At 42.0% G+C, this 26,239-nt stretch overlaps 1 protein-coding gene across 5 annotated transcripts in view; it reads right to left on the bottom strand.

Annotated features, from left to right (window-relative positions):
* The window catches only part of lrch1 (leucine-rich repeats and calponin homology (CH) domain containing 1), a 188,100-nt gene that overhangs the window by 82,954 nt on the left and 78,907 nt on the right, over window positions 1-26,239 (bottom strand). For 4 of the 5 annotated variants that reach the window (XM_068040286.1, XM_068040285.1, XM_068040287.1 and 1 more), the window contains exon 2: window positions 11,156-11,300. In XM_068040286.1, the coding sequence (XP_067896387.1) occupies window positions 11,156-11,300 (145 nt within the window). Of the gene's footprint in view, window positions 1-11,155; window positions 11,301-11,409; window positions 11,433-26,239 lie in introns of those variants that run through there. The other variant, XM_068040289.1, reaches the window with a different exon arrangement.

The raw sequence follows: 26,239 nt of genomic DNA on the forward strand, positions 1-26,239 counted from the left end.
GGTGGTGGAAGTAGAGATGATGAATGATTTCAAAAGGAAACTGGATAGGAACTTAAGGGAAATAAACTTGCAGGGCTACAGTGATAGAGTGGAGGAATTGGGCTGACTGGATTGCTCTACAGAGAACTGGCATGGACTCGATGGGCCGAATGGCCTCCTGCAAATGGCTGACTCTATATAACAGCCATCCTATGTAACTGAAGCTCACACACCTGAAAACAGAAATCAATTTGGAATTTCAAATGCCCCATGTGGGAATCTTTGTTTACAAAAGTACTGCTTTTATTGTAGTGCTGAATTACATAATAAACTGCTCCTTCAATAAATCTTGCTGTAAAGATCTTAGATGTACAGCAGAAGGTTCCCATTCAATGTGGGCATTCACATGTTGTGCAATCATCAAATGTTATTGCACCCGTGATCTGCCATAATCCATTGGGCCTTTTAGACAGCAGCATTTGATCCTATAATGCCCCTTATGTCCTGCCACCAAGCCATCACAAAAAGAATATAGCACAACAGGACAGGATTAGAAAAACAGTTAGCCGCAGACAGCAAGACGTTATTTATTCAAACAGTAACAAAGTTAAAACAAAAGAACACATCCCAAAACAATATGTTGTTGTCAGAGAAAGAGCCTTTTGCGAAAGACATTTTAGTGTCAATTTTGCTTCCATGTTTCCCTCAGAATTGCTTCCTGAAGGACTGAGCAGACAGTAACAGCAGCAACATCAGTGAAATGTATACAGGCTGGACCATCTCATGCTGACTAATGAGTTAGAGTGAAGGCAAGAAGGGTGTAAATGACAAAAGAGAAAGGGCTGGAAACATTGATCAGTTTATACAGCAGAGGTTCCAGTGTTATATCATTACAAGTGAAGTTAAAATAAAAAAATCCTCCCACCCACCAGTGCATTTCTTTCTTTAAAAAAGAACAATCTGAATTGTTCTTGCATTTTATTTTATTTTTTGCACCATTAATCTAATCACCAGACAGTGCCTGTTTTAATAAAACTGTCCAGTCTTACTGTGGAATTGATGTTCCCAATGTCTGTTTTGTACATCTAAACTAAAACCAGAATATGCTGGAAATACATAGACAGCCTATTGGTGCCTGAAAGGTAAAAGACAGTCAAAAAAGTGTTCTAATTGGTCTCAACCCAAAACATGGAAACGGTCTTTTCCCTTCTGGTGGCTGACAGACCTGCTGTGTAATTCCAGCATCTTTTTTATTTCAGATTTCCAGCAAATGTGTTTTTATGCTGCTCAGCAGCGCTGCACACCTGTCAGGGCATTGATCAGCAATCATCCTATTTCGTCCCTGAATTGTAACCGCTTTGTAAGCACATCATATTTAGAGAATATCTGTCTGGTTTTATATCAGCTGATTTAAATAGGATAATGAATGAAGAATCAGCATTGTTCTCAAATGAGTACAGGTGACTTCATGATATTAGTTCAAATGAATACATTTGGGATGCAATGCGAGTAAACGTCGCTAAATATATTTTGTGGCCTTGAAACAGATTCATAAATTCCAAACAGCAATTAATATAGTTTTACTATTTTGTGAACAATACACTTAGTAAACTATATAATACTTCGTATAAGGGGTAGAATGACAATTAAAAAATAACATTCAGTAAAATGAGGTACTTCTAAAGTTAGGAGAAATTTAACAAATCATTAGGTGGATTGCAAAAGTTCAATCTGTGAGTTTACACAACCAGAGGTGTTTACAGCACAGAAGCAGGCCCATTGGGTGTGTTGACTCTTTGCTAGAGGAATCCAAAACTCATCCCCTTGCTTTCTTCCTGTAGCCCAGCATCTTCCTCTGCTTTAAATGTTTATGTACTGACCCTTCTACAATGTCTTTGTCTCAACTATTCTGTGGCTCCAGGAGCTCTCCGCAAGAAGAAATTTTGCCTGAAGTAAAAACATAAAATTAAACTTTTCTCCATTTGCCTGCACTTTTCCTGCCCCGACGCTGCCCGTTGTACCGAGACATATTTAGCTATTAAAATCTTCCTGTATCTGTTTTGGTAGCATTCCAGTGCTTGAAAATATGCCTGGGTCACTGGGGACCACTTCAACACTTGGCCAGCTAGCTGAAATAACTCAAATTTCAAGAATACATCAGCTTGCCTGTGGGAACACCAGAAAAGCTTTCAGAGATGAAATCAGGGCTGCAGAAATTCAGTGGCAAGTTCCCTCTCTTTCTCCTGCTCCCCTCCAAAGAGGAAAACTAACTGAGAACAGGATCTTAACAAGTGGAACCATTGGAATTTTAAATCTCTCTGCAGCAAACAGAATAACTTTTTAACTTCAGTTTTTACAAAGGGACTTTGTAGTTACAGGGTTACATTTAGTTATATGCCTTTTGTTAAAATCGTGTCTGCAGTGTTCCCTTTCGTTACTGAAGTGACTAGGATCTTGTTTTAGTGCAAAGAAAGCACTGCAGTGACTCACAATCAGGACTTTGAATTTATAGAAAATGCCTATTTTATCTATCTGTGTGCTGTTTGCTGGCAATGCTGCTTGCTAGAGGTTGAGAAAACACCGTTCTTAGAAACTCGTGCTCATGCCAAGCTTTGTAAATGGCATCATTAGAATGCAGCTACTGCCAGCTTGGTGCACCAATACTAAACGTGCAAAGTATTAGTGGAAATCAGACGTGCACAATGCACCAGTGAGCGGCGCTAATTGATCAGGAGTGCACAACCTCTGAAGTAAGATGAGTATTCTTACTTGTCCTCCATGAGAATATAAGAAATAGGAGCAGAAGCAGGCCATTCAGCCCCTTGAGTCTGCTCCACCATTCAATAAGATCATGGCTGATCTGATTGGGGCCTTAACTCCACTTTCCTGCCTGTCTCCCATAACCCACAACACCCTATAGATCAAAAGTCTGTCCAGCTCAGCCTTGAATATATTCAATGACCCAGCTTCCACTGCTCTCTGGGGAAGAGAATTCCAAAGATTAACGACCTTCAGAGAAGACATTTCTCCTCATCTCCGTCTTAAATGGGAGATCCCTTATTTTGAAACTGTGCCCACTAGTTCTAGATTCCTCCATGAGGGGAAACATCCCCTCAGCATCTACCCTGTCAAGCCCCCTCAGAATCTTACATGTTTCAGTAAGATCATCACTCATTTTTCTAAACTCTTAAGTATAGGCCCAACCTGCTCAACCTTTCCTCATGAGGCAACCCCTTCATTCCAGGAATCAACCTAGTGAACTTTCACTGAACTGCAAGCAAATCCCTCCTTAAATAAGGTGACCAAACTGTACGCAGTACTTTAGGTGTGGTCTCACCAATTCCCTGTACAGTTGTAGCAAGACTTCCCTACTTTTATACTCGATCCCCTTTGCAATAAAGGCCAACATTCCATTTTCCTTCCAAATTACTTGCTGTAACTGCATGTTAATTTTGTGATTCATGTAGAAGGACAGCCAGATCCCTCTGTACTGCAGCATTCTGCAGTCTCTCTCCATTTAAATAATAGTTTTTCTTTTACATAAAAACTAGGGGCAGAAGTAGGCTGTTCAGCCCCTTGAGCCTGCTCCGCCATTCTATAAGATTATGGCTGATCTGTTTGTGGACTCAACTCCAACTTCCTGCCTATCCCCGATACTCTTTGACTCCCTTGTTTGTCAAGATTCTGTCGACCTCTCCCTTAAAAACATTCAATGACCCTGCCTCCATCGCTCTCTGAGGAAGAGAGTTCCAATGCAATTATATTCTTTCTTAAGTAAGGAGACCAAAACTGTTGTAACAGACCTCACATCCACATGGAAATATTAATTTCGTCGTATGGAACTTTAACTGAGATGTTATTATAAATAACTTTTAAGAAGCAGAACAGAGCAGCTGAAGATGGCCACACACGAATTTGCACAAGAAAAGCCAAAGGCTGACTGGAGACAGAGGTGATTACCCAGTCTAGCCAGAACAATGGGGGTGCCCTCAGATTAAATTACCTAGAATTGATTTGTCAATGTTAGTTGTCAAAAGCCTTCGACACCCAGTAACCTAGAAAGAGCCAAACCCCCCCCCCCACCAAGTATGTTTGCACAGCTTGAGAGGAGAACTTTGAATTTCAAAAAACCCCTTCCAGAAACTTCTGTTTCAAACACAAAGAGTTTGTGAATTGTGCCTCAGAAAGCAATGAGTAACTGAGACCCAGGGGAAAAAAACGCATTTCTCTCTCTCCAGCAAAGTCTCAGGTAAGCCTCAGCTGCACCTAAGCCTCAACTCTACAGATCCTCAGTCAACAACAAAGAGGACATGGATAAAGCCCTTCTCTGCCTTCCAAAACCAGAGAACCGAATTGTGCAGGTGGCCCAGCGAGAGCTTCAAGACTTTAACTTCAACTAAAGACACTGAGATTCAGTATTTAAATTTCATTTCTTATGGACTTTACTTCAACTTCCCAACTCTGTTTTCCCCTCTGTAATCTATTTGTGTGTGTGTGTGCCTCTCGTGTGAATGTGAGCATGGATGTGTCGCATATTTCAGTAATTTTAACCGATTTAGGGTGATACGGTTAATAAACTTACATCTTTATTGAGTAAACTCAAGAAAACCTGTCTGATTGGATGATTTGCAAGTATATATTACAGTATCAGGAGCAAGTGCTCACTGAATGGGTATGTTAAATCACTGTGTTAAAAAGATAAGCCTGTTGCGGTCAAACCAGAGAAGGGGTGAAAGGGGAGCCTGAGACCCCTTCCTCACCTAGTCGTAACACTGTACGCAATACTCTAGATGTGGTCTCACCAATTCCCTGTACAACTGTAGCAAAACATCTCTACTTTTACATTCCATTCCCCTTGCAATAAACAACAAGATTGCATTTGCCTTCTTAATCATTTGCTGCAGCTGCATACTAACCTTTTGTATTTTGTGTACTCGAACACTCAGATCCCTCTGTACCTCAGAGCTCGGCAATCTCTCTCCATTTACATAATATGTTGCTTTCCTATTCTTCTGGCCAAAGTGGACAATTTCATACTTTTCCACATTATACTCCATCTGCCAAACCTTTGCCCACTCACTTAACCTATCTATATCCCTTTGCAGACTCCTCATGTCCTCTTCACAACTTACTCTCCTACCTATCTTTGTGTCATCAGCAAATTTAGAAAGCATACATTCTGTCCCTTCATCCAAGTCATTGATATAGAATGTAAATAGTTCAGGCCCCAGCACTGATCCCTGTGGCACTCCACTAGTTACAGCTTGCCAACCTGAAAACTACTCACTTATACCTACACTCTGCTTCCTGTTAGCTAATCAATCCTCTATCCATGCTAATATATTACCCCCTATACTATGGGCTCTTATTTTGTTTGGTAACATTTGATGTGGCACCTTGTCAAATGCCTTCTGGAAATCCAAGTACACTACATCCACAGGTTCCCCTTTATCCACATTGCTTATTAACTTTGTCAAAGAACTCCAATAAATTAGTCAAATACAGTTTCCTTTTCACAAAACCATGTTGATTCTGGCGGATTGCATTGAGATTTTCTAAATGACCTGCTGTAAATTCCTTAATAATAGATTCCAGCATTTTCCCTATGACAGATGTTAAGCCAACTGGCCTGTAGTTTCTTGCTTTCTGTCTTCCTCCTTTCTTGAATAGTGGAGTTACATTCGCTATTTTCAAATCTGATGGGACCTTTCCAGAATCTAGGGAATTTTGGAAAATTAAAACCAATGCGTTCATTATTTGGGCGGCACAGTGGCGCAGTGGTTAGCACTGCAGCCTCACAGCTCCAGGGACCCGGGTTCGATTCTGGGTACTGCCTGTGTGGAGTTTGCAAGTTCTCCCTGTGTCTGCGTGGGTTTTCTCCGGGTGCTCCGGTTTCCTCCCACAAGCCAAAAGACTTGCAGGTTGGTAGGTAAATTGGCCATTATAAATTGTCACTAGTACAGGTAGGTGGTAGGGAAATATAGGGACAGGTGGGGATGTTTGGTAGGAATATGGGATTAGTGTAGGATTAGTATAAATGGGTGGTTGATGGTCGGCACAGACTCGGTGGGCCGAAGGGCCTGTTTCAGTGCTGTATCTCTAATCTAATCTAATCTAATAATCTCAGCAGCCACTTCTTTTAAGACCCTAGAATGAAGTCCATCAGGACGGCACAGTGGCGCAGTGGTTAGCACCGCAGCCTCACAGCTCCAGTGACCCGGGTTCAATCCTGGATACTGCCTGTGTGGAGTTTGCAAGTTCTCCCTGTGTCTGCGTGGGTTTCCTCCGGGTGCTCCGGTTTCCTCCCACATGCCAAAGACTTGCAGGTTGATAGATAAATTGACCATTATAAATTGCCCCTAGTATAGGTAGGTGGTAGGGAAATGTGGGGATGTGATAGGAATATGGAATTAGTGTAGGGTTAGTATAAAATGGGTGGTTGATGGTCGGCACAGACTCGGTGGGCCGAAGGGCCTGTTTCAGTGCTGTATTACTAAACTAAACTATAGGACCTGGGGACTGGTCAGCTTTTAGTTCTAATAATTTTCTCAGTACCCTTTCCCGGATGATGGTAATTGTTTTAAGTTCCTCCCTCCCTTTCAACTCTTGATTCACAATTATTTCTTGGATGTTATTTGTATCCTCTACAGTGAAGGCAGATGCAAAAAAAAATGCTCCTGTAGATTATGAGGGGCATGGACAGGGTGGATTGGGAGCAGCTCTTCCCCTTAGTTGAAGGGTCAGTTACAAGGGTTCAAAAGTTTAAGGTAAGGGGCGGGAGGTTTAAGGGGGATTTGAGGAAGAACTTTTTTACCCAGAGGGTGGTGACGGTCTGGAATGCCCTGCCTGGGAGGGTGGTAGGGGCAGGTTGCCTCACATCCTTTAAAAAGTACCTGGATGAGCACTTGGCACGTCATAACATTCAAGGCTATGGGCCAAGTGCTGGCAAATGGGATTAGGTAGACAGGTCAGGTGTTTTAATGCATCGGTGCAGACTCAATGGGCCGAAGGGCCTCTTCTGCACTGTATTATTCTGTGCCTCTATGATTGGAAATAGTTGAGGCCCCTGCACTGATCCCTGTGGCACCCCGCTAGTTACAGTTTGCCAACCCATATATCTCGACTTTCTGTTTCCTGTTAGCTAATCCTCTATCCATGCTAATATATCAACCCTCAATACCATTACTTCTTATCTTGTGCAGTAACGTTATTTGTGGAACCTTATCGAATGCCTTTTGGAAATCCAAATACACTACATCTACGGGTTTCCCTTTATCCACCCTGTCTGTTACATCCTCAAAGAACTCTAATAAATTTGTCCAACGCCATTTCCCTTTAATAGAACCATGCTGACTTTGCCTGATTGTATTTTGTCTTGATCACTGATATGACAAAAAATTTTTGACATTAAAATTTGAAGGATTAAAATGTTAGACGGAGTTGTGAAATGCAGCAACAGAGGCCGGGGGGACAACACAGCAGGGAGCCTAACAATGCAAGAAACAGGAGCAGGAGTAGGCCATTCGGCTCTTCAAGCCTGCTCTGCCATTCAATACGATCATGGCTAATCTTCTACCTCAACTCCTGCACTATCCCCATATCCCTTAGGATCCAAAAATCTATCGATCTCTGTCTTCACACAGAATTCCAAAGATTCAGGAAACCAACAGTAAAACAAGCATTTAAATATGTGGCTCTCCGCAATGGCTCAGATGGTACCTGCATTGTCTGACACTGAGGCAAACACAGCAGGAATATTCCTGGTTGAGTTCCTGCCCTGTGCTGAGTTAGCTGATGTCAGTTGGACACTGATCGCAGCGCTACATTTGGATACTGGGTTAACTGAAATTGTCAAGACGCAGATCAATAGATTTTTGTTGGGTAAGGACATGAAGTAATATGAATCAATGGTGAGTAAATGGAGTTGGGGTAGAGATCAGCCATGATCTTAGTGAATGATGGAACAACAGGCTTGAGGGACTGAATTTCCTAATTCTCCTATGTAACATGCATCACAATGAGTTCTCGGAATGTTGTCGGGCTGGAGGAGATTATAGGGAGGGGTGAGGCCATGGAGGGATTTGAAAACAAGGATAAGAATTGGAGACTTTGCTGGACCAAGTGCCAATGTAGGTCAGCAAGCGAGGCCGGTCAGGTGAGCAATGCAATAGTTCTATCTGGAGGTAACAAAAGCATGGATGAGATGATGGCTACAGCAGTCAATCACAGTCTTGCTTTTATCGTATTGCAACTTTGGCAATGTGACATTCAGCACTGTTTATTACTGCATCCTGCTCCAATGTATCTCCTTTACAGTCCACATCCAACAACTTTCTCTATCCTAGTCCCTCTCATGCTTGATGTGATGCAGATACATTGTATCCAATGACATCCCCTCCTCTGCTCTCAGTAACTTCAGCGTACCCCAGGCGCGATTCGCGCTTCCTTTCTCTTCATTTACGTGTTAAGCCTTTGAGAGATAGCTCTACCTTGGTGCCTCCGCCATTGATTCAAAGATTCTTGCTGGACTAAATTTGGAGGAATCAAAACTTCCTCCAGGTTAGTGTTAGCAAGAATGAATCCCTCACTTCTGGCTCCAGCTAGCACATGCTTGCCTCTGGTGTTGAATCTTCTGCATACTGTCCAAGCCAGCCTCTCTGCTTCAGCCTTCCTCAAGCTTCAATGCATCCAAAGTGGTGTGACGAATGTCCTCAACTGGATTAAACATGCAGATACATCAACCATCCACCTCCCACCCACCCACCCCCCCCCCCCCAACCCACTCCACCATCGTGAGCTTTACTGGCTCTCATGGCCCAATGAAACTATTTGAAACTTCTCGTCCTTACTTTAAAATCCTTCATGACTTCATCTGATCTTACCTTAGTGACCTCCTTTCTGCCTTGCATCATTGTATGCACTTCCCACCCCTCTAACAATAGGCTTCTCTTCGTTCCCCGCCCCACATTGATCCTGCTCTTCGGGACTCTCAACTTAACTTCCTTCTCCTACCTCTCTCTTTGCTTTCAAAATCTACAAACATGCCTTTGGTCCCTCCCCAGACCTGCTCCAACTTTCCTTTTTAACAAAATGGTGAACAATTATATTGATATGCTTCCTGCAAATGAAGCATGTTGTAGAAATACAAGGAGTTTCATTGCTGAATTGATTCAAAACTTTTTTTTTTGCTTTTTCCAAAACCCAGCATCACAACACAAACTTGTGAAAAAGTAGAACAAAAAAGGTGCGAGAACAGACAGCAAAGATCTAGCTTTGGCAGCAGCAGCAGGAGACAACGAACTCGAGGGTTCGGGTCGGGTTGCACTTCCGGGTCCGGCATTCGGGCTCGGGTGGGGTCGGACACGCTCCATCACAGGTGAGTGGCTCTACTGTTAATTTAATTTTTGGACTAGAAAGGTGATTTTGTTACAGTTATTTTAAGCTTGTGCAGATCAGCAAGAAAGTGAAAAAAGGAAGGTAAGTTAACTGATGGTCGGTTCAAGTTGGGCACAGGAAAAAATGGAAGGACTCGGGCCGGGTCGGGCTCGGGCCGGATGTGGTTCTGTCGGGCTCGGGTCAGGTCGGGTTTTTTTTTTTTTGCAGACCCGAGCAGGCCTTTATTACAAACATACAACCATTCTACAGACAGTCATTACCCAAGTCCATCATGCTTTATTTTCTTCATCTCTGAACAGCTTATACTTTTAATTCTTTCTACATTTCCCTTCCCTTTCTTCTTCTTCACCCCCCCCCCACCACCCCCATTCCCCCCACTCCGTTTCTTCTTATTCCTATTTTCTCTAATTTTTACCCAGTTTTTCTCCTTGTTACAGAAATTCAGATGCACATGGGGAGGGCACAAGCAGCAAGCTGCTGCAAGAGCAGAGAGAGGCTGATCCTCTGCCGCCTTGGGGGAGGTGCTTTTAGTCTTTTTTCCAGCAATATCTGGCGTCATTGATCCCTGTGGGATCGGAGGTGGAGAAGCAAGACCCTGACTCACTTTGCCGCCCCTTTCTCTTTCTTGTTATACCTTCTGTCCTGCTTTACTGGGTTCCCATTTTTTTTTTATTACTTCCCTCTCCTTATGGTGATGATGCCATTGTGTGGGAGAGCTACAGATGTGGTGGAACACTAAAGCTTTAACTGTCAACAATAACCTGCATTTACAGAATACTTTCAACATAGTAAAATGTCTCAAGGCAGTTCACAGGAGCTATCAAACCCAACTTGACACCAAGCCACATATTAGGACAGGTGGCCAATAGCTCGGTCAAAAAGCTAGGTTTTAAGAAGTGCCTTAAATAAGGAGAGAAAGGAACTATTTTCATTAAAAGGAGGAAACTACAGATGTTGGATATCTGAAACAGAGACAGAAAATGCTGGGAGACCCTCAGCAGGTCAAGTCAGCATCGATGGAGAGAACAGGTGAGTTAACATTTCAGGTGTGAACCCTTCATCAGAAATAGAATGTACTGCAGATGAATAGAACTTAAAATGAAATTGAGCTAAGAGAGAAGGGAGGAAAAGACAAACAAGAAAAGTAACAGCTTGCATAGTGTTTGTGTAGAAAAAAGATGGTTAACTGACTGAAATGATAGTAGCGTGAGACAGCAATGGCAGACACAGAAACTATATGAAGAGCTGAAGCAGTGGGAGATAAGACAGGTAGAAATGTAAAAACAAAAAACTGGCCCCAACAGCCCTGGAAATTTATATTAATTGCTTTGCTTGAATATACCTCCAGGGGTTGAGGGATGACAGGGGAAGGGTGGATGGAGCTTGTTGGAGTAGAAGTGCTGAGAAGAGTGATGGTGGACAAGTTGAGGAGCAGTGGCTCAAGTTTAAAACAAAACTTGGCCAAACTCAAGTTGGATAAAAAAAAATAAACCCAGTAAGAGAATATCAAGGTATCAATGGCAAAGATGGCTGGAGGACAAATGCTCTAAAGATCAAAGCTCAGAAGTGCTATAATAAACATTGTCACCAAAAGTTCAGATTGCTTTGAAAATGTTTGAAACAATAAAACTATTCCAAGAAAGGAATAAATTGCTAGATGCTACCATTCGAGTTGTGAGAACTGCAATATGAATTGCTCATGATGTAGATTTTAATTCCATCTTATTTCTCCAGCACAAACAAGATGTACTGACCCTTCCAATCTGATCATTGTACTCACCTCAAGTTTAAATTGGTCAGAGTCTGCAGATTGATGATTGCGTCTGGAATGACTTTGATACAATTGTGATACAGGTTTAACATCTCCAAGGAGATAAAGTGGCACAGTTCCAGTGGAATTTCACTCAGTCTGTTCTTTGACAGATCTGCCAAGAAAATAAAATGCAACTTTTAGAAGCAAGTTTGAAGTGAGATGGCAAAATAATGAACATGATCTATACAGCAATATCCAGACAGCAGAACTATCCGACATACATTGTTCTGTGATTTCTTACAAGAATGGACATCATTTCTCCAGCATTTGTATGAAGAACTCTCAACAATCCAGAGACTCTAATGAATAATACTTCTCCAGCAATTTAAAATTCTAAGTATGGTTTCTCAAGATCAATATCCCACACAATCCTGCATTCCTGGCAACTTCAACATGAATCCATGACGCAATGGTTGTTTGCAGCACTGTACATTGACCCCAAGCTATTTTGGATTAACAGAGGCTTTAGTGGATCTGATGTGTACTATCAGGAAGTCATACTTCCAGGAGTCCAGTAACTAGAAAATATTCCGAGAAGCATTGTATGTGGACATTTTATTGTTCTTACGTGAATGTAGCGTGTTAGAGAATTGGGAGAGTTTTTGTGCATTATTCGTGAAGCAGTCACTCCTTTAAACGATTGAATAAAGCTTTCTATGAAGATTCCACATTCATGACCTGGTTACTAGATACCATGCAATAAGGAGGAAAGTGGCTACAAAAAGGAAGAAGAAAAAAAGAAGTTGCATTTATATAGCGTCTTATTCACTTTCAGGTTATCCCAAAGTTAAGAAAAAAATGGCATTCAATTTATATCAGAAATATTGAGTGGTATAGCATCAAGTGAAAGTGGACAGTGTTTATAAAAAGTTTTGTCATGTGTTATTATTGTCCAATTTCTTTTTCAAACCCTACTCCATCCTAAGATATTCTCTGTATCCTTAATACTTTTGTAAAAATTCATTTTGAAGTTTCTTTCACTAAGATTTGAATTAGGATCAAGTTCTACATCAGATTAAGCATTGATTATTTCTGCATTTTTCGATGCAGCTATTTAGTAGCAAAACAGCAGCCAAACAATATTCTATATCTATGCCACGTCCTGTAACCATGGCCCTCCACGCTATGCCTTCAAATCATTGCCAAGTATGAAAACTCCACTCCTGGAGTACTGTGCAATACATGACCCACATTGAAAGTGATGAATTCAACCAATTTTCACTGTCCCTCCTTTCTTCCAGACAAGAGTACACAGTACCCGAGTGTGACTAGTGTTACCTCTCAGTAAAGAGAAGTCCAAACTCTGCAGTTTGGAAAGGCAAATAAAGAGAACTTCCCAAGTATATATATGAGGAAATGGCACAGATAAAGCAATTAGAGATTACCTGAAAGTACATCACGAAACAGGACCAGAAGACAGAAACAGATTGAAAATTCATGAGAACAGTAATCAGGAAAAACATCTATTCGAAGAGTGCGAATGTTGTGATAAGCTATCAAGGGAAGCAATGATGCCACATCATTTCAAGTACAATTAGATGTCATGTAAGGAGCTTCAAAGGATCCTATCACTTTATCTCATCTATATGTTCATTGACAATCAAATTACACAACCTATGATATGCGGAAAACCTTATTTATAGGTCAAAACTAAGGAGCACAGTAAAATCCTATCAGAAACAGGAAAACTTACACAAGAGATTAGTCAGCAGGTTAGAGCCACTTATCAAGAGCCTTCTTGTGAGCTAAGTTACTTCTGAAGCTAGCACATTCGAAGCCTGTCCGTTTCCTTTACAAAGCAAGATAATGGTCCTTTCCTTCTATTCTCTACCATCTTTCTAGAAGTCCAAATCCAAACTAAAAGTTGACGTAGTACTGAACTTGTGGACTCAACAGCATACTGGAGAGGTTTGATACAGTTGGGTCCAGAAGCACGGCTATTTTGTAACTTCTTTACAACCAACTGGACCTCTTCCACTGTGGATATATTGTGAAGTCTCAGGATCAGGTACTGCATCTGCTGCTAATGTGCAGATCTGTGCAGTGTCACTTCAGGGTGGTTGAGACCATACTCAATGTTCTTGGCAGAATTTCCTCGAGTTGAACATGTGCTGCCATCAACCTTACATAAAGGCATTAACCCTGTACAGTTTCTGGCTTTGGGTTGGAGTAATTGGATAGCTTTATATGCATGTCTGCCATGTTTGCCAAGTTGTTAAAGTAGCAATTTTGCTTTCACCCAAAAGGAGCCTGTAGCTGTTACCATTTGATAATATTGTGTGGCTGCCTGGACTTCAGCCACTTCCAACGAACTACCATCTTTCTGAATAATTAGGTTGTACCGATGACCAATGGATGCTCTCTGCCAATTGTCTGAGATTAATGGCGAATTCAGTGTCGTCTTCAATTAGGCTGGCTGCATAAGACGAGTAACAATCCAGTGGAAATCTCGGACGCTTGGAAAGAAGTCACATTGACAGTTCTGGATGGTTGACGCTAAGGAACTCTGCTGTCTGAGCATAACCGCTTGCTAGCTTGAACCCAATTACAGTCATGTTATTTAACAGCACCCCTACTCTGGTTAATATTATACATTCACAGCAAGAGAAAATGATCCAAACAATTGTGTGCAAGAACCAGGATTCACCAAGCAAAGACTCACTTGAATTAAATGGGTGACACTATACCATATTACATTCAATGCATTCACGCATGAAAAATGGCTGCAGTCTTATCCCATTTAATATCTGTTCACACCTAACTGGCTAATTCCATCTGAAGCACAATTCAGAACATCCTTGTGTGACAAGCCACGCGCACCAGTTACAGTTCACTCAGTCAGAACCACTGGGAGGTGTTTACATAAAACCAAAGAAGTATAATTAGCAATAATCCACTCTCATGATTACTACTCTTCCCAAGATATGTCAGTTCTTTTCCACAAAGCACTCAATACAACAGCCGTGGACAGATTAAGGTATCAGATTTAGGTGTCAGCAATAGCTCAGTTGGTCACGCTCTCGCCTGAGTCAGAAGGGTGTGGGTTCAAGTCCCACTCCAGGACTTGGGCACAAAAATCAAGGTTGACACTTCAATGCAGTACTGAGGGAGTGCTACACTGCTGTCGAAGGTGCAGTCTCTCAGATGAGATGTGAAACCGAGGCCTTGTCTGCTCTCTCAAGTGGATGAAAAAGATCCCGAGGCACTATTTTGAAGGAGGTCAGTGGAGTTATCCTTGGTATCCTGGCCAATATTTATGCCTCAATCAACATCATAAGAACAGATCATTACTACATTGCTGTTGTGGGAGCTTGCTGTGCGCAAATTGGCTGCTGCGTTTCCTACATTACGACAGCGACTACACTTCAAAAGCATCTCAATCAGCTGTAAAGTGCTTTCAGACGTCCGGTGGTCGTGAAAGACTCTATATAAATGCAAATTGTCGTCTTCTTACCCATTGAGGATACAAAGCTGAACAAAGGTGACCCCATTTCTAGTAAATAAACAATGTGAGATTCTTCAGCAGATTCCTTTGTAGTATTCACCATTTGCTTCAAAGACAAGAAATTCAGTTTGTGACTCAACTTGATCAACTTTGCACGACCTACATTCTTATCAGCTACTCATACTTTATTCCAGTAACTAAACCCGCTTGTGTGCTGCTGAAGATCATTATTTTTTAAATTTAATTTGTCAAAAATTTGCTTCAAGCGAAAACATTCCAATGAGATAATTTAGTAGCTTAATCTCGATAGTATTGAATGCCTTAGAATCTCACACACTCCATAACCACTACTGTCTTCTGAAGAAGCGTGATGAATTTTTTTCCATCAACTGCTGGACCATCTGGATAAGGAGGATGAGAATTCTAAATTGGAGACACAGGAGCACTGGAAGCCAATGCAGGCCAGCAAGGACAGGAGTGATAGTCGGGGGACTGTGCGCGGGATAGTATATGAACAAAGTTTTGGATGAGTTACAGTTTACAGTGCGTAGAGGATGAGCAGCCAGCCAGGAATGCATTGGAATCGTTGGAGGTAGCAAAAGCAGGAATGAGGGTCTCAGCAGAAGACAAGCTGAGGGAGGAGTGAAGGTAAACGATGTTTTGGAGGTAGAAGATGGCAAACTTTCTGACGGAGAAGATATAGGGTTGGCGGCTCAGCTCAGGGCCACTTAGGTCATTGAAATTGTGACGTGTGGTTCAATATGAGATAGTGGCCAGGGAGGAGATTTGAATCGGTGGCAATGGTACAGAGTTTGTGAAGGGTTCTGAAGACCATGACTTTGGTCTTCCCAACAGGAGGAAACTGCGGCTCAACCATGACTTGGTATCGGACAAGTAGTCTGACAACATGACAGCAGTTACAGAGAGGTAGAGCTGGGTATCATCAGTGTACATGTGGAAGCTAATTCTATGGCTTACCATGTAGATGAGGAAGAGGAGGAGGTTGAGACAGAACCCTGAATGACTTTGGATATAAAGGGTGGGGAAGGGGTGATGGGAGGACAGACGAGGATGATAAGGAGGAGATACTTAGGCTAAACTGAACAGGAAAGGTGGAACCAGGTGAGGGCAATCCCACTGTGCTGGACAATGCCAGAGTGCTGTGGAACGAGGATGTTGTGGTCAACTGTGTCAAAAGTTGCAGAGATGTCAAGGAGGAAGACAAGAGATCATGTGTCACAGAGAACCTCATTTCTGGTGTTTCCGTGCTGTGCTAGGGCAGAAACCAGATTTATCTATTCTGCCTCATCTTTCCATTAATTTAAACACTTCCATCACATTGCCCCATAATCTGTGCTTTTCGAATGAAAAAGATCCAATTTTTCAGGTCTTTGTTCATACCAGTATTTCCTCACACCAGGCAACACCCAAATAAATCTTGCTTATATCCTCTGTAAAGCCTCAATATTCTTCCTATAGTGTGGAGCCCAATACTGTACACATTATGCCAACTGAAGGCTTATGGTTTTTATATATGCTAATTATTCTCTCTTGGCTCTTATACTTTTGAGATAGAACACAGCTTTTTTCTTATTCTTTTACAACCTTATAACCCTGAGATGCTGCTTTTAACGTTCTGTGCACCTGTAACCCCATAATTCCTCTGCTTGTCCACAACACTGATCCTCCCCCTAATTCCTTCCCAATAATTTTATTTTATAACCTCCTGTGTGGTAACTTGTCAAAAACATTACTGCAGTTCACGTATACTGCATCCATTGCATTTCCCCCACATGTGTAACCTCGTCAAACAATTCTCAGGTCTGTCATGCACGATAATCCCTTTTAAAATGAATAGCTAAATCAACCTATTTTTGGACTGAACGCTGCAAGAAAAATGCCTCTTGTGCAAATTTAATCAAGATCTGTAAATCTGCTAAATTCTCCCTTTCTACTCCTTCAACTGTTTCCTTTTCGCTCTTCCACTTCAGACCACATGTCTCATTGTCCTCCGCCATGTTCGTATCTCCATCACTTCCATTTGTCTTCTCTGCTTCTGTATCAGCCCATAAGGCTTGCCTTCCACACCTGCCTCACTTTCGACCCGGAACATTTTCACTCTCTCAGCTACATCACTTCTGTCCACTTCAGTCTCCCCCTCAATGGGATTAGCATTTGCCACGTGGCTGAAGAGATGGTGTGAGGGGGTGGGTTTTAGATTCCTGGGACATTGGGACCGGTTCTGGGGGAGGTGGGACCAGTACAAACTGGACAAGTTACACCTGGGCAGGACCGGGACTGATGTCCTAGGGGGAGTATTTGCTAGAGTGGTTGGGGAAGGTTTAAACTAAAATGGCAGGGGGATGGGAACCTTTGCAAGGAGTCAGAGGAGGGGGGATCAAAGACAACAACAAAAGACAGTAAGGGGAATAAGAAGTGATAGGCAGAGAAATCAAGGGTCAGAATCAAACAGGGCCACAGTGAAAAATAGTGGGAAGGGGCCAAGTAATGTTAAAATGACAAGCCTCAAGTCCTTGTGCCTTAACACGTGGAGCATTCGCAATAAAGTGGATGAATTAATCGTGCAAATAGATGTAAACGGGTATGATATAGTCGGGATTACGCAGCAAGGTGATCAGGGATAGGAAATGAACATCCAGGGGTATTCAGTATTTAGGAAGGACAAAAAGCAAAAGGCAGTGGAGTTGCATTGCTGGTTAAAGAGGAAATTAATGCAATGGTGGGGAAAGACATTAGCTCTGACGATGTGCAATCTGTATGGGTAGAGCTGAGAAACACTAACGGGCAAAAAATGTTAGTGGGGGTTGTATACAGACCCCCAAATTGTAGTGGTAATGTCGGGAATGGCATTAAATAGGAAATTAGAGACGCATGCAATAAAGGAACATCTGTAATTATGGGTGAGTTTAATCTGCATATAGATTGGGCAAATCAAATTAGTCACTATACCGTAGAGGAGGAATTCTTGGAGTGTATACGGGATAGTTTTCTGGACCAATACTTTGAGGAACCAACTAGAGAACAGGCCATCCTTGACTGGGTATTGTGCAATGAGAAAAGAATAATTGACAATCTAGGTGTGCGGAACCCCTTGGGGATGAGTGACCATAATATGATAGAATTCTTCATCAAGATGGAGAGTGACATAGTTGATTCTGAGACTAGGGTCCTGAATCTTAGTAAAGGAAACTACGAAGGTATGAGGCGCGAGTTGGCTATGATGGACTGGGAAACGTTACTTAAAGGGACAACAGTGGAAAGGCAATGGCAAACATTTAAAGAGCGCATGGATGAACTGCAACAATTGTTTATCCCTGTCTGGCGCAAAAGTAAAACAGGAAAGGTAGCCAAACCATGGCTTACAAGGGAAATTAGAGATAGCATTAGATCCAAGGAAGAGGCATATAAATTTGCCAGAAAAAACAACAGACCTGAGGATTGGGAGCGGTTTAGAATTCAGCAAAGGAGGACCAAGGGATTGATTAAGAAGGGGAAAATAGAGTACGAGAGCAAGCTTGCGGGGAACATAAAAACTGACTGTAAATGTTTCTATAGGTATGTGAAGAGAGAAAGATTAGTGAAGACAAATGTAGGTCCCTTACAGTCAGAAACAGGGGAATTTATTATGATGAACAAAGAAATAACTGACCAACTAAATGTATACTTTGGTTCTGTCTTCACAAAGGAGAACACAAATATCATACCAGAAATGTTGGGGAACACAGGGTTTAATGACAGAGAAGAACTGAAGGAAATCAGTATTAGTAGAGAAATGGTGTTGGGGAAATTGATGGGATTGAAGGCCAATAAATCCCCAGGGCCTGATGGTCTGCATCCCAGAGTACTTAAGGAAGTGGCCCTAGAAATAATGGATACATTGGTGGTCATCTTACAAGATTCTATAGACTCTGGAACAGTTCCTACAGATTGGAGGGTAGCTAATGTAACCCCACCATTTAAAAAGGGAGGTAGAGAGAAAGCAGGGAATTATAGACTAGTCAGCCTGACGTCGGTAATGGGGAAAATTCTAGAGTCCATTATCAAAGATTTTATAGCAGAGCACTTGGAGAACAGTGGTAGAATTGGGCAGAGTCAGCATGGATTTACGAAAGGGAAATCATGCTTGACAAATATACTAGAATTCTTCGTGGATGTAACTAGTAGAGTTGATGAGGGGGAGCCAGTGGATGTGGTTTATTTGGACTTTCAGAAGGCTTTCGACAAAATCCCACATAAGAGATTAGCGTGTAAAATTAAAGTGCATGGGATTTGGGGTTGTGTACTGCGATGGATAGAAAATTGGTTGGTAGACAGGAAACAAAGAGTAGGGATAAATGGGTCTTTTTTCGAATGGCAAGCAGTAACTAGTGGGGTACCGCAGGGATCGGTTCTAGGACCCCAGCTATTCACAATATATATTAATGATTTAGATGAGGGAACTAAATGTATTATCTACAGATTTGCAGATGACACAAAACTGGGTGGGAGGGTGAGTTGTGAGGAGGATGCAGAGAGGCTTCAGGGTGATTTGGACAAGTTGAGTGAGTGGGCTAATGCATGGCAGATGCAGTATAATGTGGATAAATGTGAGGTTATCCACTTTGGAAGCAAAAACAAGGCGGCAGATTATTATCTGAACGGCTATAAACTGAGAGAGGGAAATATGCAACGAGACCTGGGTGTTCTCGTACACCAGACGCTGAAGGTAAGCATGCAGGTCCAACAGGCGGTAAAAAAGGCAAATGGTATGTTGTCCTTCATAGCGGGAGGATTCAAGTACTGGAGCAGGGATGTCTTGCTGCAATTATACAGGGCCTTGGTGAGGCCACACCTGGAATATTGTGTGCAGTTTTGGTCTCCTTATCGGAGGATGTTCTTGCTATAGAGGGAGTGCAGCGAAGGTTTACCAGACTGATTCCTGGGATGGCACGACTGACGTATGAGGAGAGATTGAGTCAGTTAGGATTATATTTGCTGGAGTTCAGAAGAGTGAGGGGGAGATCTCATAGAAACCTATAAAATTCTAACAGGACTTGACAGGGTAGATGCAAGAAGGACGTTCCCAATGGTGGGGGAGTCCAGAACCATGGGTCATAGTCTAAGGATACAGGGTAAACCTTTCAGGACTGAGATGAGGAGAAATTTCTTCAGCCAGACAGTGGTGAGCCTGTGGAATTCACTGCCACAGAAAGCAGTTGAGGCCAAAACATTGTATGTTTTCAAGAAGGAGTTAGATAGAGCTCGTGGGTTTAAAGGGATCAAAGGATATGGGGCGAAAACGGGAACAGATTACTGAGTTTGATGATCAGCCATTATCATAATGAATGGCGGAGCAGGCTCGAAGGGCCGAATGGCCTACTCTTGCTCCTATTTTCTATGTTTCTATGCTGCTGCTGGTCAGTTTGGGATTGTTAGCTCTAAAGAAAATTGTGCAACTTGATTGCTCAGCTCTCTGCCGAGTACTTATTCTTAAATGATACCTACCAACAGAGTTACATTTAGTCAAATGGATACTTATTGGGGTTTTCACAGACATGTCTTCATTTCAGTCCATCAGTAATTTTTGTCTTGTGTATGTGCAGCAGATTTCAAAGTGTTGCGACGAATGTAAAATTTTCATATATTTTAAGCAAAAGATTGTATCCTTTTTACTGTTAGCATCACCCTCATAACTATTTTTGCAATCCTTGAAGACTTCATTTGGCTACCCTGGAAATATAGCTAGATCGGCCTCACCAACAGCACCAAATTCATGGCAGTTTTGGCCGATTCTGAAAAATGGGAGGGCAAGGCCTTTGATGGAAATAAGGGAAGGCTGAATCATCACTCTCATAAATTGCATGAAATTCCACAATTTTCCAATGAAAACCGTCTGGATGTTTCTGGCTGTGTTCACTCAGAATGAATTACAAGATGGTCTTCCAATTCACACTTGCATTACTCAAAGGGTTTATTGTGCCTTGAACAGACTGTTCGCAATATGTTATTCCTATGCTCTTGTTACACCCACAAACTCCAATCTAAGCATACAAACACCTTTACATAACTATAAAGTTTGGAATTCTTTTTGCATTAAGTAATATTTGACTGCGTTAGAGAAAGCACAGACAATGTTTATGTGTAGCATGTGATATGTAAGTATCACTGCAATTCTGATCTACAGAGCCAGATGTTGAGGTTAGTTCCTTTAAAGCTTATAGGGGAATAGATAGGAGTGTGCTTGACATCAACAATTGATTTACAAGCATCGGGTGAACCCAAGAAAGGAACAGTCTCAAATCATAAATCTGTGGATTTGTTATTCTACTTAACCTTGATTGAGAATTCTGTAATATCTTAGGCCCTCTTATTATTGCAAACTTCTCAGGATAGTTCAACATAAAAGTTGTGCTGTGGAAAAGAATCCATGTACAGTGCAGACAATTCAACAGAGTTGCTGGCAACAGAGAAAGAAGTGGCTGCATTGTTGGTTAACAGTTCCATTTTGGCTTTAATTTCTTGGCCCCACATCTTCCTCCATATTTGTGAACGGCCTGACAGGCAAGCCATGCAAAATCCACACTCTTTGCATTTATGACCAAGCTGAGCACCCGGCCTGCTTCCAGCCTGAAAAACAAATGGCAGCAATGCAGTTTATTTAAATTTGTCGATTATGGCACTCTGTCTCACCAACCTGCTTGGAATTTTTGAAACAATCACAAAGTTGGTGGATGATGGCAAATATTGTGCACCATGATTTGAAAAAGTGGCTGACTGTTAAGCCAGGTCGATTAGCTGAAGTTGGACACTGAATTGCTTGTATTGGCATTGGCAGAGGGTAGTTATGAATCATAGAAAGTTTACGGCACAGAAAGAGGCCACTCGGACCATTGTGACTGCGCCAGCCGAAAAACGAGCCACACAGTATAATTCCACCTTCCAGCATTTGGTCCATAGCCCTGCAGATTATAGCACTTGAGGTGCATATCCAGATTCCTTTTGAATCAGTTGAGGGTTTATGCCTCAACTACCCTTTCAGGCAGTGAGTTCCAGACCCCTTCCACCCTCTAAGTGAAAAGATTTATCCTCATCTCCCCTCTAATCTTTCTACCAATCACTTTAAATCTATGCCACCTAGTCACTGACTTCTCTGCTAAGGTAAAAAGGCCCTTCACATCCACTCTATCCAGGCCCCTCACAATTTTGTATCTTTCAATCAAATCTCCCCTCAGCCTTCTCTGTTCCAAAGATAACAACGCCAGCCTATCCAATCTTTCCTCATAGCTGCATTTTTCCAGTACTGGCAACATCCTCGTAAATCTCCTCTGTATCCTGCTAGTGCAATTACATCCTTTCTGTAATGAGGTGACCAGAACTGCACACAGTACTCAAGTTGTGGCCTAACCAATGAGTTATTAAGTTCCAGCATAACCGCCCTGCTCTTATATTCTATATCTTAGCTAATAAAGGAAAGGATTCCGTACGCCTTCTGAAGCACCTTATCAAATGGTCCTGCTGTCTTCAGGGATCTGTGGACATTCACTCCAAGGTCCCTCACGTCCTCTACACCTCTCCATATTCTCTCATTAATCGTGTATTCCTTTAGGTCATTTGACCTCCCCAAATGCATCACCTTCTCCAGGTTGAATTCCATTTGCCACTTTTCTGCCCACCTGACCAGTCCATTGATATCGTCCTGCAGTCTACAGCTATCCTCCTCATTATCAACCACACGGCCAACCTTTGTGGCATTTGCAAACCTCTTGATCATGTCCCCTACGTTTACGTCCAAATCATTAACATATACCACAAAAAGGCAGGGGACCTAGTACTGAGCCCTGCGGAATGCCACTGGAAACTGCCCTCCAGTCGCAAAAACACCCGTCAACAATTATCCTTTGTTTCCTGCCCGAGCCAATTTTGTATCCAGCTTGCTACATTTGCCAGGATCCCATGGGCTTTTTTTTTTAACCAGTCTGCCATGTAGGATCTTGTCAAAAGCCTTGCTAAAATCTATGTAGACCACATCAACTACACTACCCTCATCAATCCTCCTTGTTACTTCTTCAAAAATTTTGATCAAATTAGTCAGACAGGATCTTCCCTTAACAAATCCATGCTGACCATCCTTGATTAATCTGTGCACTTCTAGGTGACTGCTTATCCTGTCTCTCAGAATTGATTCCAATAATTTGCCCACTACTGATGTTAGACTGACTGGCCTGTAATTATTCGGTCTATCCCTCATTCCCTGTTTAAACAAAGGTACAACGTTAGCAGTCCTCCAAACCTCCGACACCACACCTGTATCCAGTGAGGACTGGAAAATGATGGTCAGACCTTCTGCTACTTTCTCCCTGGCTTTTTTTTTTAAACAGCCCGGGTACATTTCATTGGGCCCTGGTGATTTATCCACTTTCAAGGATGCTAACCCCATTAATACTTCCTCTCTCCCTATATTTATCCCATCCAATACTCCATACTTCTCCTCAACTACAATATCTGCATCGTCACCCTCTTTTGAGAAGACAGACACAAACTGTTCATTAAGAATAATACCAACATCTTCCACCCCTACACATATCTTACCTATTTGGTCTTTTATGGGCCCTACTCTTTCCTCATTATTCTCTTACTCTTAACGTATTGATAAAAACAACTTTGTGTTCACCTTGATTTTGCTTGCCAATATTCTTTCATGCCCTCTCTTAGCTTTCCTAAATTCCTTTTTGAGTTCACCCCTCCACTTTCTATACTCCTCTCGGCTTTCTCTAGCATTGAATTTGCGGCGTCCAACACAAGCTTTCCTTCTCTGCCTTTTCTAACCCTGTAAGCTCCTTGACATCCATGGGGCTCTAGATTTGACCGTCCCTTTCTCTTTGTGGGACCAGGTTTACCCTGAATCCCTTGAATCTCCTCTTTAAATGCCTCCCACTGCTCTGACACTGATTTACCTTCCAGTAGCTGTTTCTAGTCCACTTTCCCTAAATCACTCCTCATCTTAGTAAAACTCGCCTTGCCCCAATTGATAACTCTAACTCCTGTTCTATCTTGGTCCTTTTTCATAATTATGTTAAAAGCTAATTGAATTATGACCACTACCACCAAAATGCTCTTCCACTGCCCCTTTTTCCACCTGCCCAACTTAATTTCCTAAAACTAAGTCCAAAAGTGTGCCCTCTCTTGTTGGACTTGCTACATACTGGTCAAAAAAGTTCTCCTGAATGCACCTCAAGAATTCTGTTCCCTCAATTCCTATCACACTAAAACTATCCCAGTTAATATTGGGGTAGTTAAAAACCCTGCTATTACTGTCCTATTGTTTTTGCACTTTTCAGACATTTGCCTATTCCTCATCTATACTGTACCATTACAAGGTTCACTATATCTAGTCTATTCTTAACTATTACAGGATTCACTATATCTAGTCTATTCCATACTATTACAGGATTCACTATATCTAGTCTATTCCATACTATTACAGGATTCACTATATCTAGTCTATTCCATACTATTACAGGATTCAATATATCTAGTCTATTCCATTTCATTACAAGGTTCACTATTTCTAGGCTAAAATACATCTTTTTAGAGCAAGAACTCTAATTGACTAATCAGGGGTCTCATGAATTTTAATTGAAGAAGACATTTGAACAAGGGTTAATAAATAGGTACAACTCAATATGAAATGTTACTGAACGTCATTTCACAGTGAGACACTGGGAAATAGAAGCTTGCAAACACACCTGTTTACAATCACAACTTTATATTGCTTTCCAGGAGTTATTGGACTTAAGGAAACAACACCTCGGGACATTCAATGTGGACAACTGAAAAACAATCTTTGTGTAAAAGGAAATGACTGACTTGATGTAGCCAGGCAGAAATCACAATGGCATTATAAAAGCAAGTTGCTGGAACAGAAAGTGAGTAGTACTTCACTTTGGACCAGTGGGTAACCCAACATTAGGAATACACCATCCAGTGTTATTATGTAACTAAACACTATTGGATATCTGAGGTGTTCCAGTGAACACCAATACTTAATTGTTACTGGTAAGAATAGGTAAAGAAAGAGACTGCGACATTGCACTGTGTGCAATTAAATTTTTAAGATAAAGCAAACCTGAATTAATGCAGCGCCTTTCATATCCTAAACGCATGGCAAACACTCAGAATCATAGAAATTTACAGCACAGAAGGAAGCCATTCAGCCCATCTATATATGCCAGCCGCAAAAAATCCATCCAGCTTAATCCCACTTTCCAGCTTCTGGTCTGTAGCCCTATAAGATACGGCACTTCAAGTGCATATCCAAGTGTTTTATAAATACCATGAAGGTTTCTACCTCTACTACCCTTTTGGGTAGTGAGTTCCAGTTCCCCATCACCCCCTGGGGTGAAAGAAAATTACTGCTCAATTCCCCTCTAATCCTTCTACCTAAATCTAAATCTATTTTGAACCTATGTCCCCTGGCTATTGACCACTCTGCTAATGGAAATAGATCCTTCCTATCCAATGTATTCAGGCCCCTCATAATTTTATACACCTCAATGAAATCTCCTGTCAGCCTCCTCTGTGCGAAGAAAATAAACCCAGCCTATGTAATCTTTACTCATAGTTAAAAGTTTCCATTCCTGGAAAAATCCTGGTCAATCTCCTCTGTACCCTCTCTAGTGATATCATAAACCCACCTGAAATGCTGTGACCAGAACTGTATGCAGTACTCTATGCTGTGGCCTAACTAGTCTTTTATACACTTCTAGCATAACCGTCCTGCTCTTATATTCTATGCTTCGGCTAATAAAGGGAAATATCCCACATGCATTCTTAACCACTGTATCTACCTGCCCTCCTACTTTCAGGGATCTATGTATATGCACTCCAAGGTTCCATTGCTACTCTACACTGGTTTAATTTGTTCATGGGATGTGAGCATCGCTGGAAGCCAGCATTTGTTGCCCACCTCGAATCCCCTTTGAGAAAGTGGTAGTGAGCTGCCTTCTTGAAGCGCTGCAGTCCATGTAGTGAGATACACCCACAGTGCTTTTAGGAAGGGAGTTCCAGGATTTTGACTCAGCGACTGTGAAGGAATGGCGATATAGTTCCATGTCAGGATGGTGTGTGACTTGAAGGGGAACTTGCAGGTGGTGGTGTGCGATGCATCAGCTGCTCTTGTCCTTCTAGGTAGTAGAGGCCAAGGTTTGGAAGGTGCTATCGAAGGAGGCTTGGTGAGTTGCTGCAGTGCATTTTGTAGATGGTACACACTGCTGCCACAATGTGCTGGTGACAGAGGAAGTGAATGTTTACGATGCTGGATGGGGTGCCGTTCAAGTGGGCTGCTTTCTCCTGGATGGTGTCGAGCTTCTTGAGTGTAGTTGGAACTGCACCCATCCAGGCAAGTGGAGAGTACTCTATCATATTCTTGACTTGTGTCTTGTAGATGGTGGACAGGCTTTGGGAGACAGAAGGTGAGTTATTCGCTGCAGAGTTCCCAGCCTCTGACCTGCTCTTGTAGCCACACTATTTAAATAGCTGGTCCAGTTAAGCTTCTGGTCAATGGTGATACCCCGGGATGTTGATGGTGGGGGATTCAATGATCGTAA

Source organism: Heterodontus francisci, chromosome 10 (assembly GCF_036365525.1).
Source record: "Heterodontus francisci isolate sHetFra1 chromosome 10, sHetFra1.hap1, whole genome shotgun sequence".
NCBI lineage: Eukaryota > Metazoa > Chordata > Chondrichthyes > Heterodontiformes > Heterodontidae > Heterodontus > Heterodontus francisci.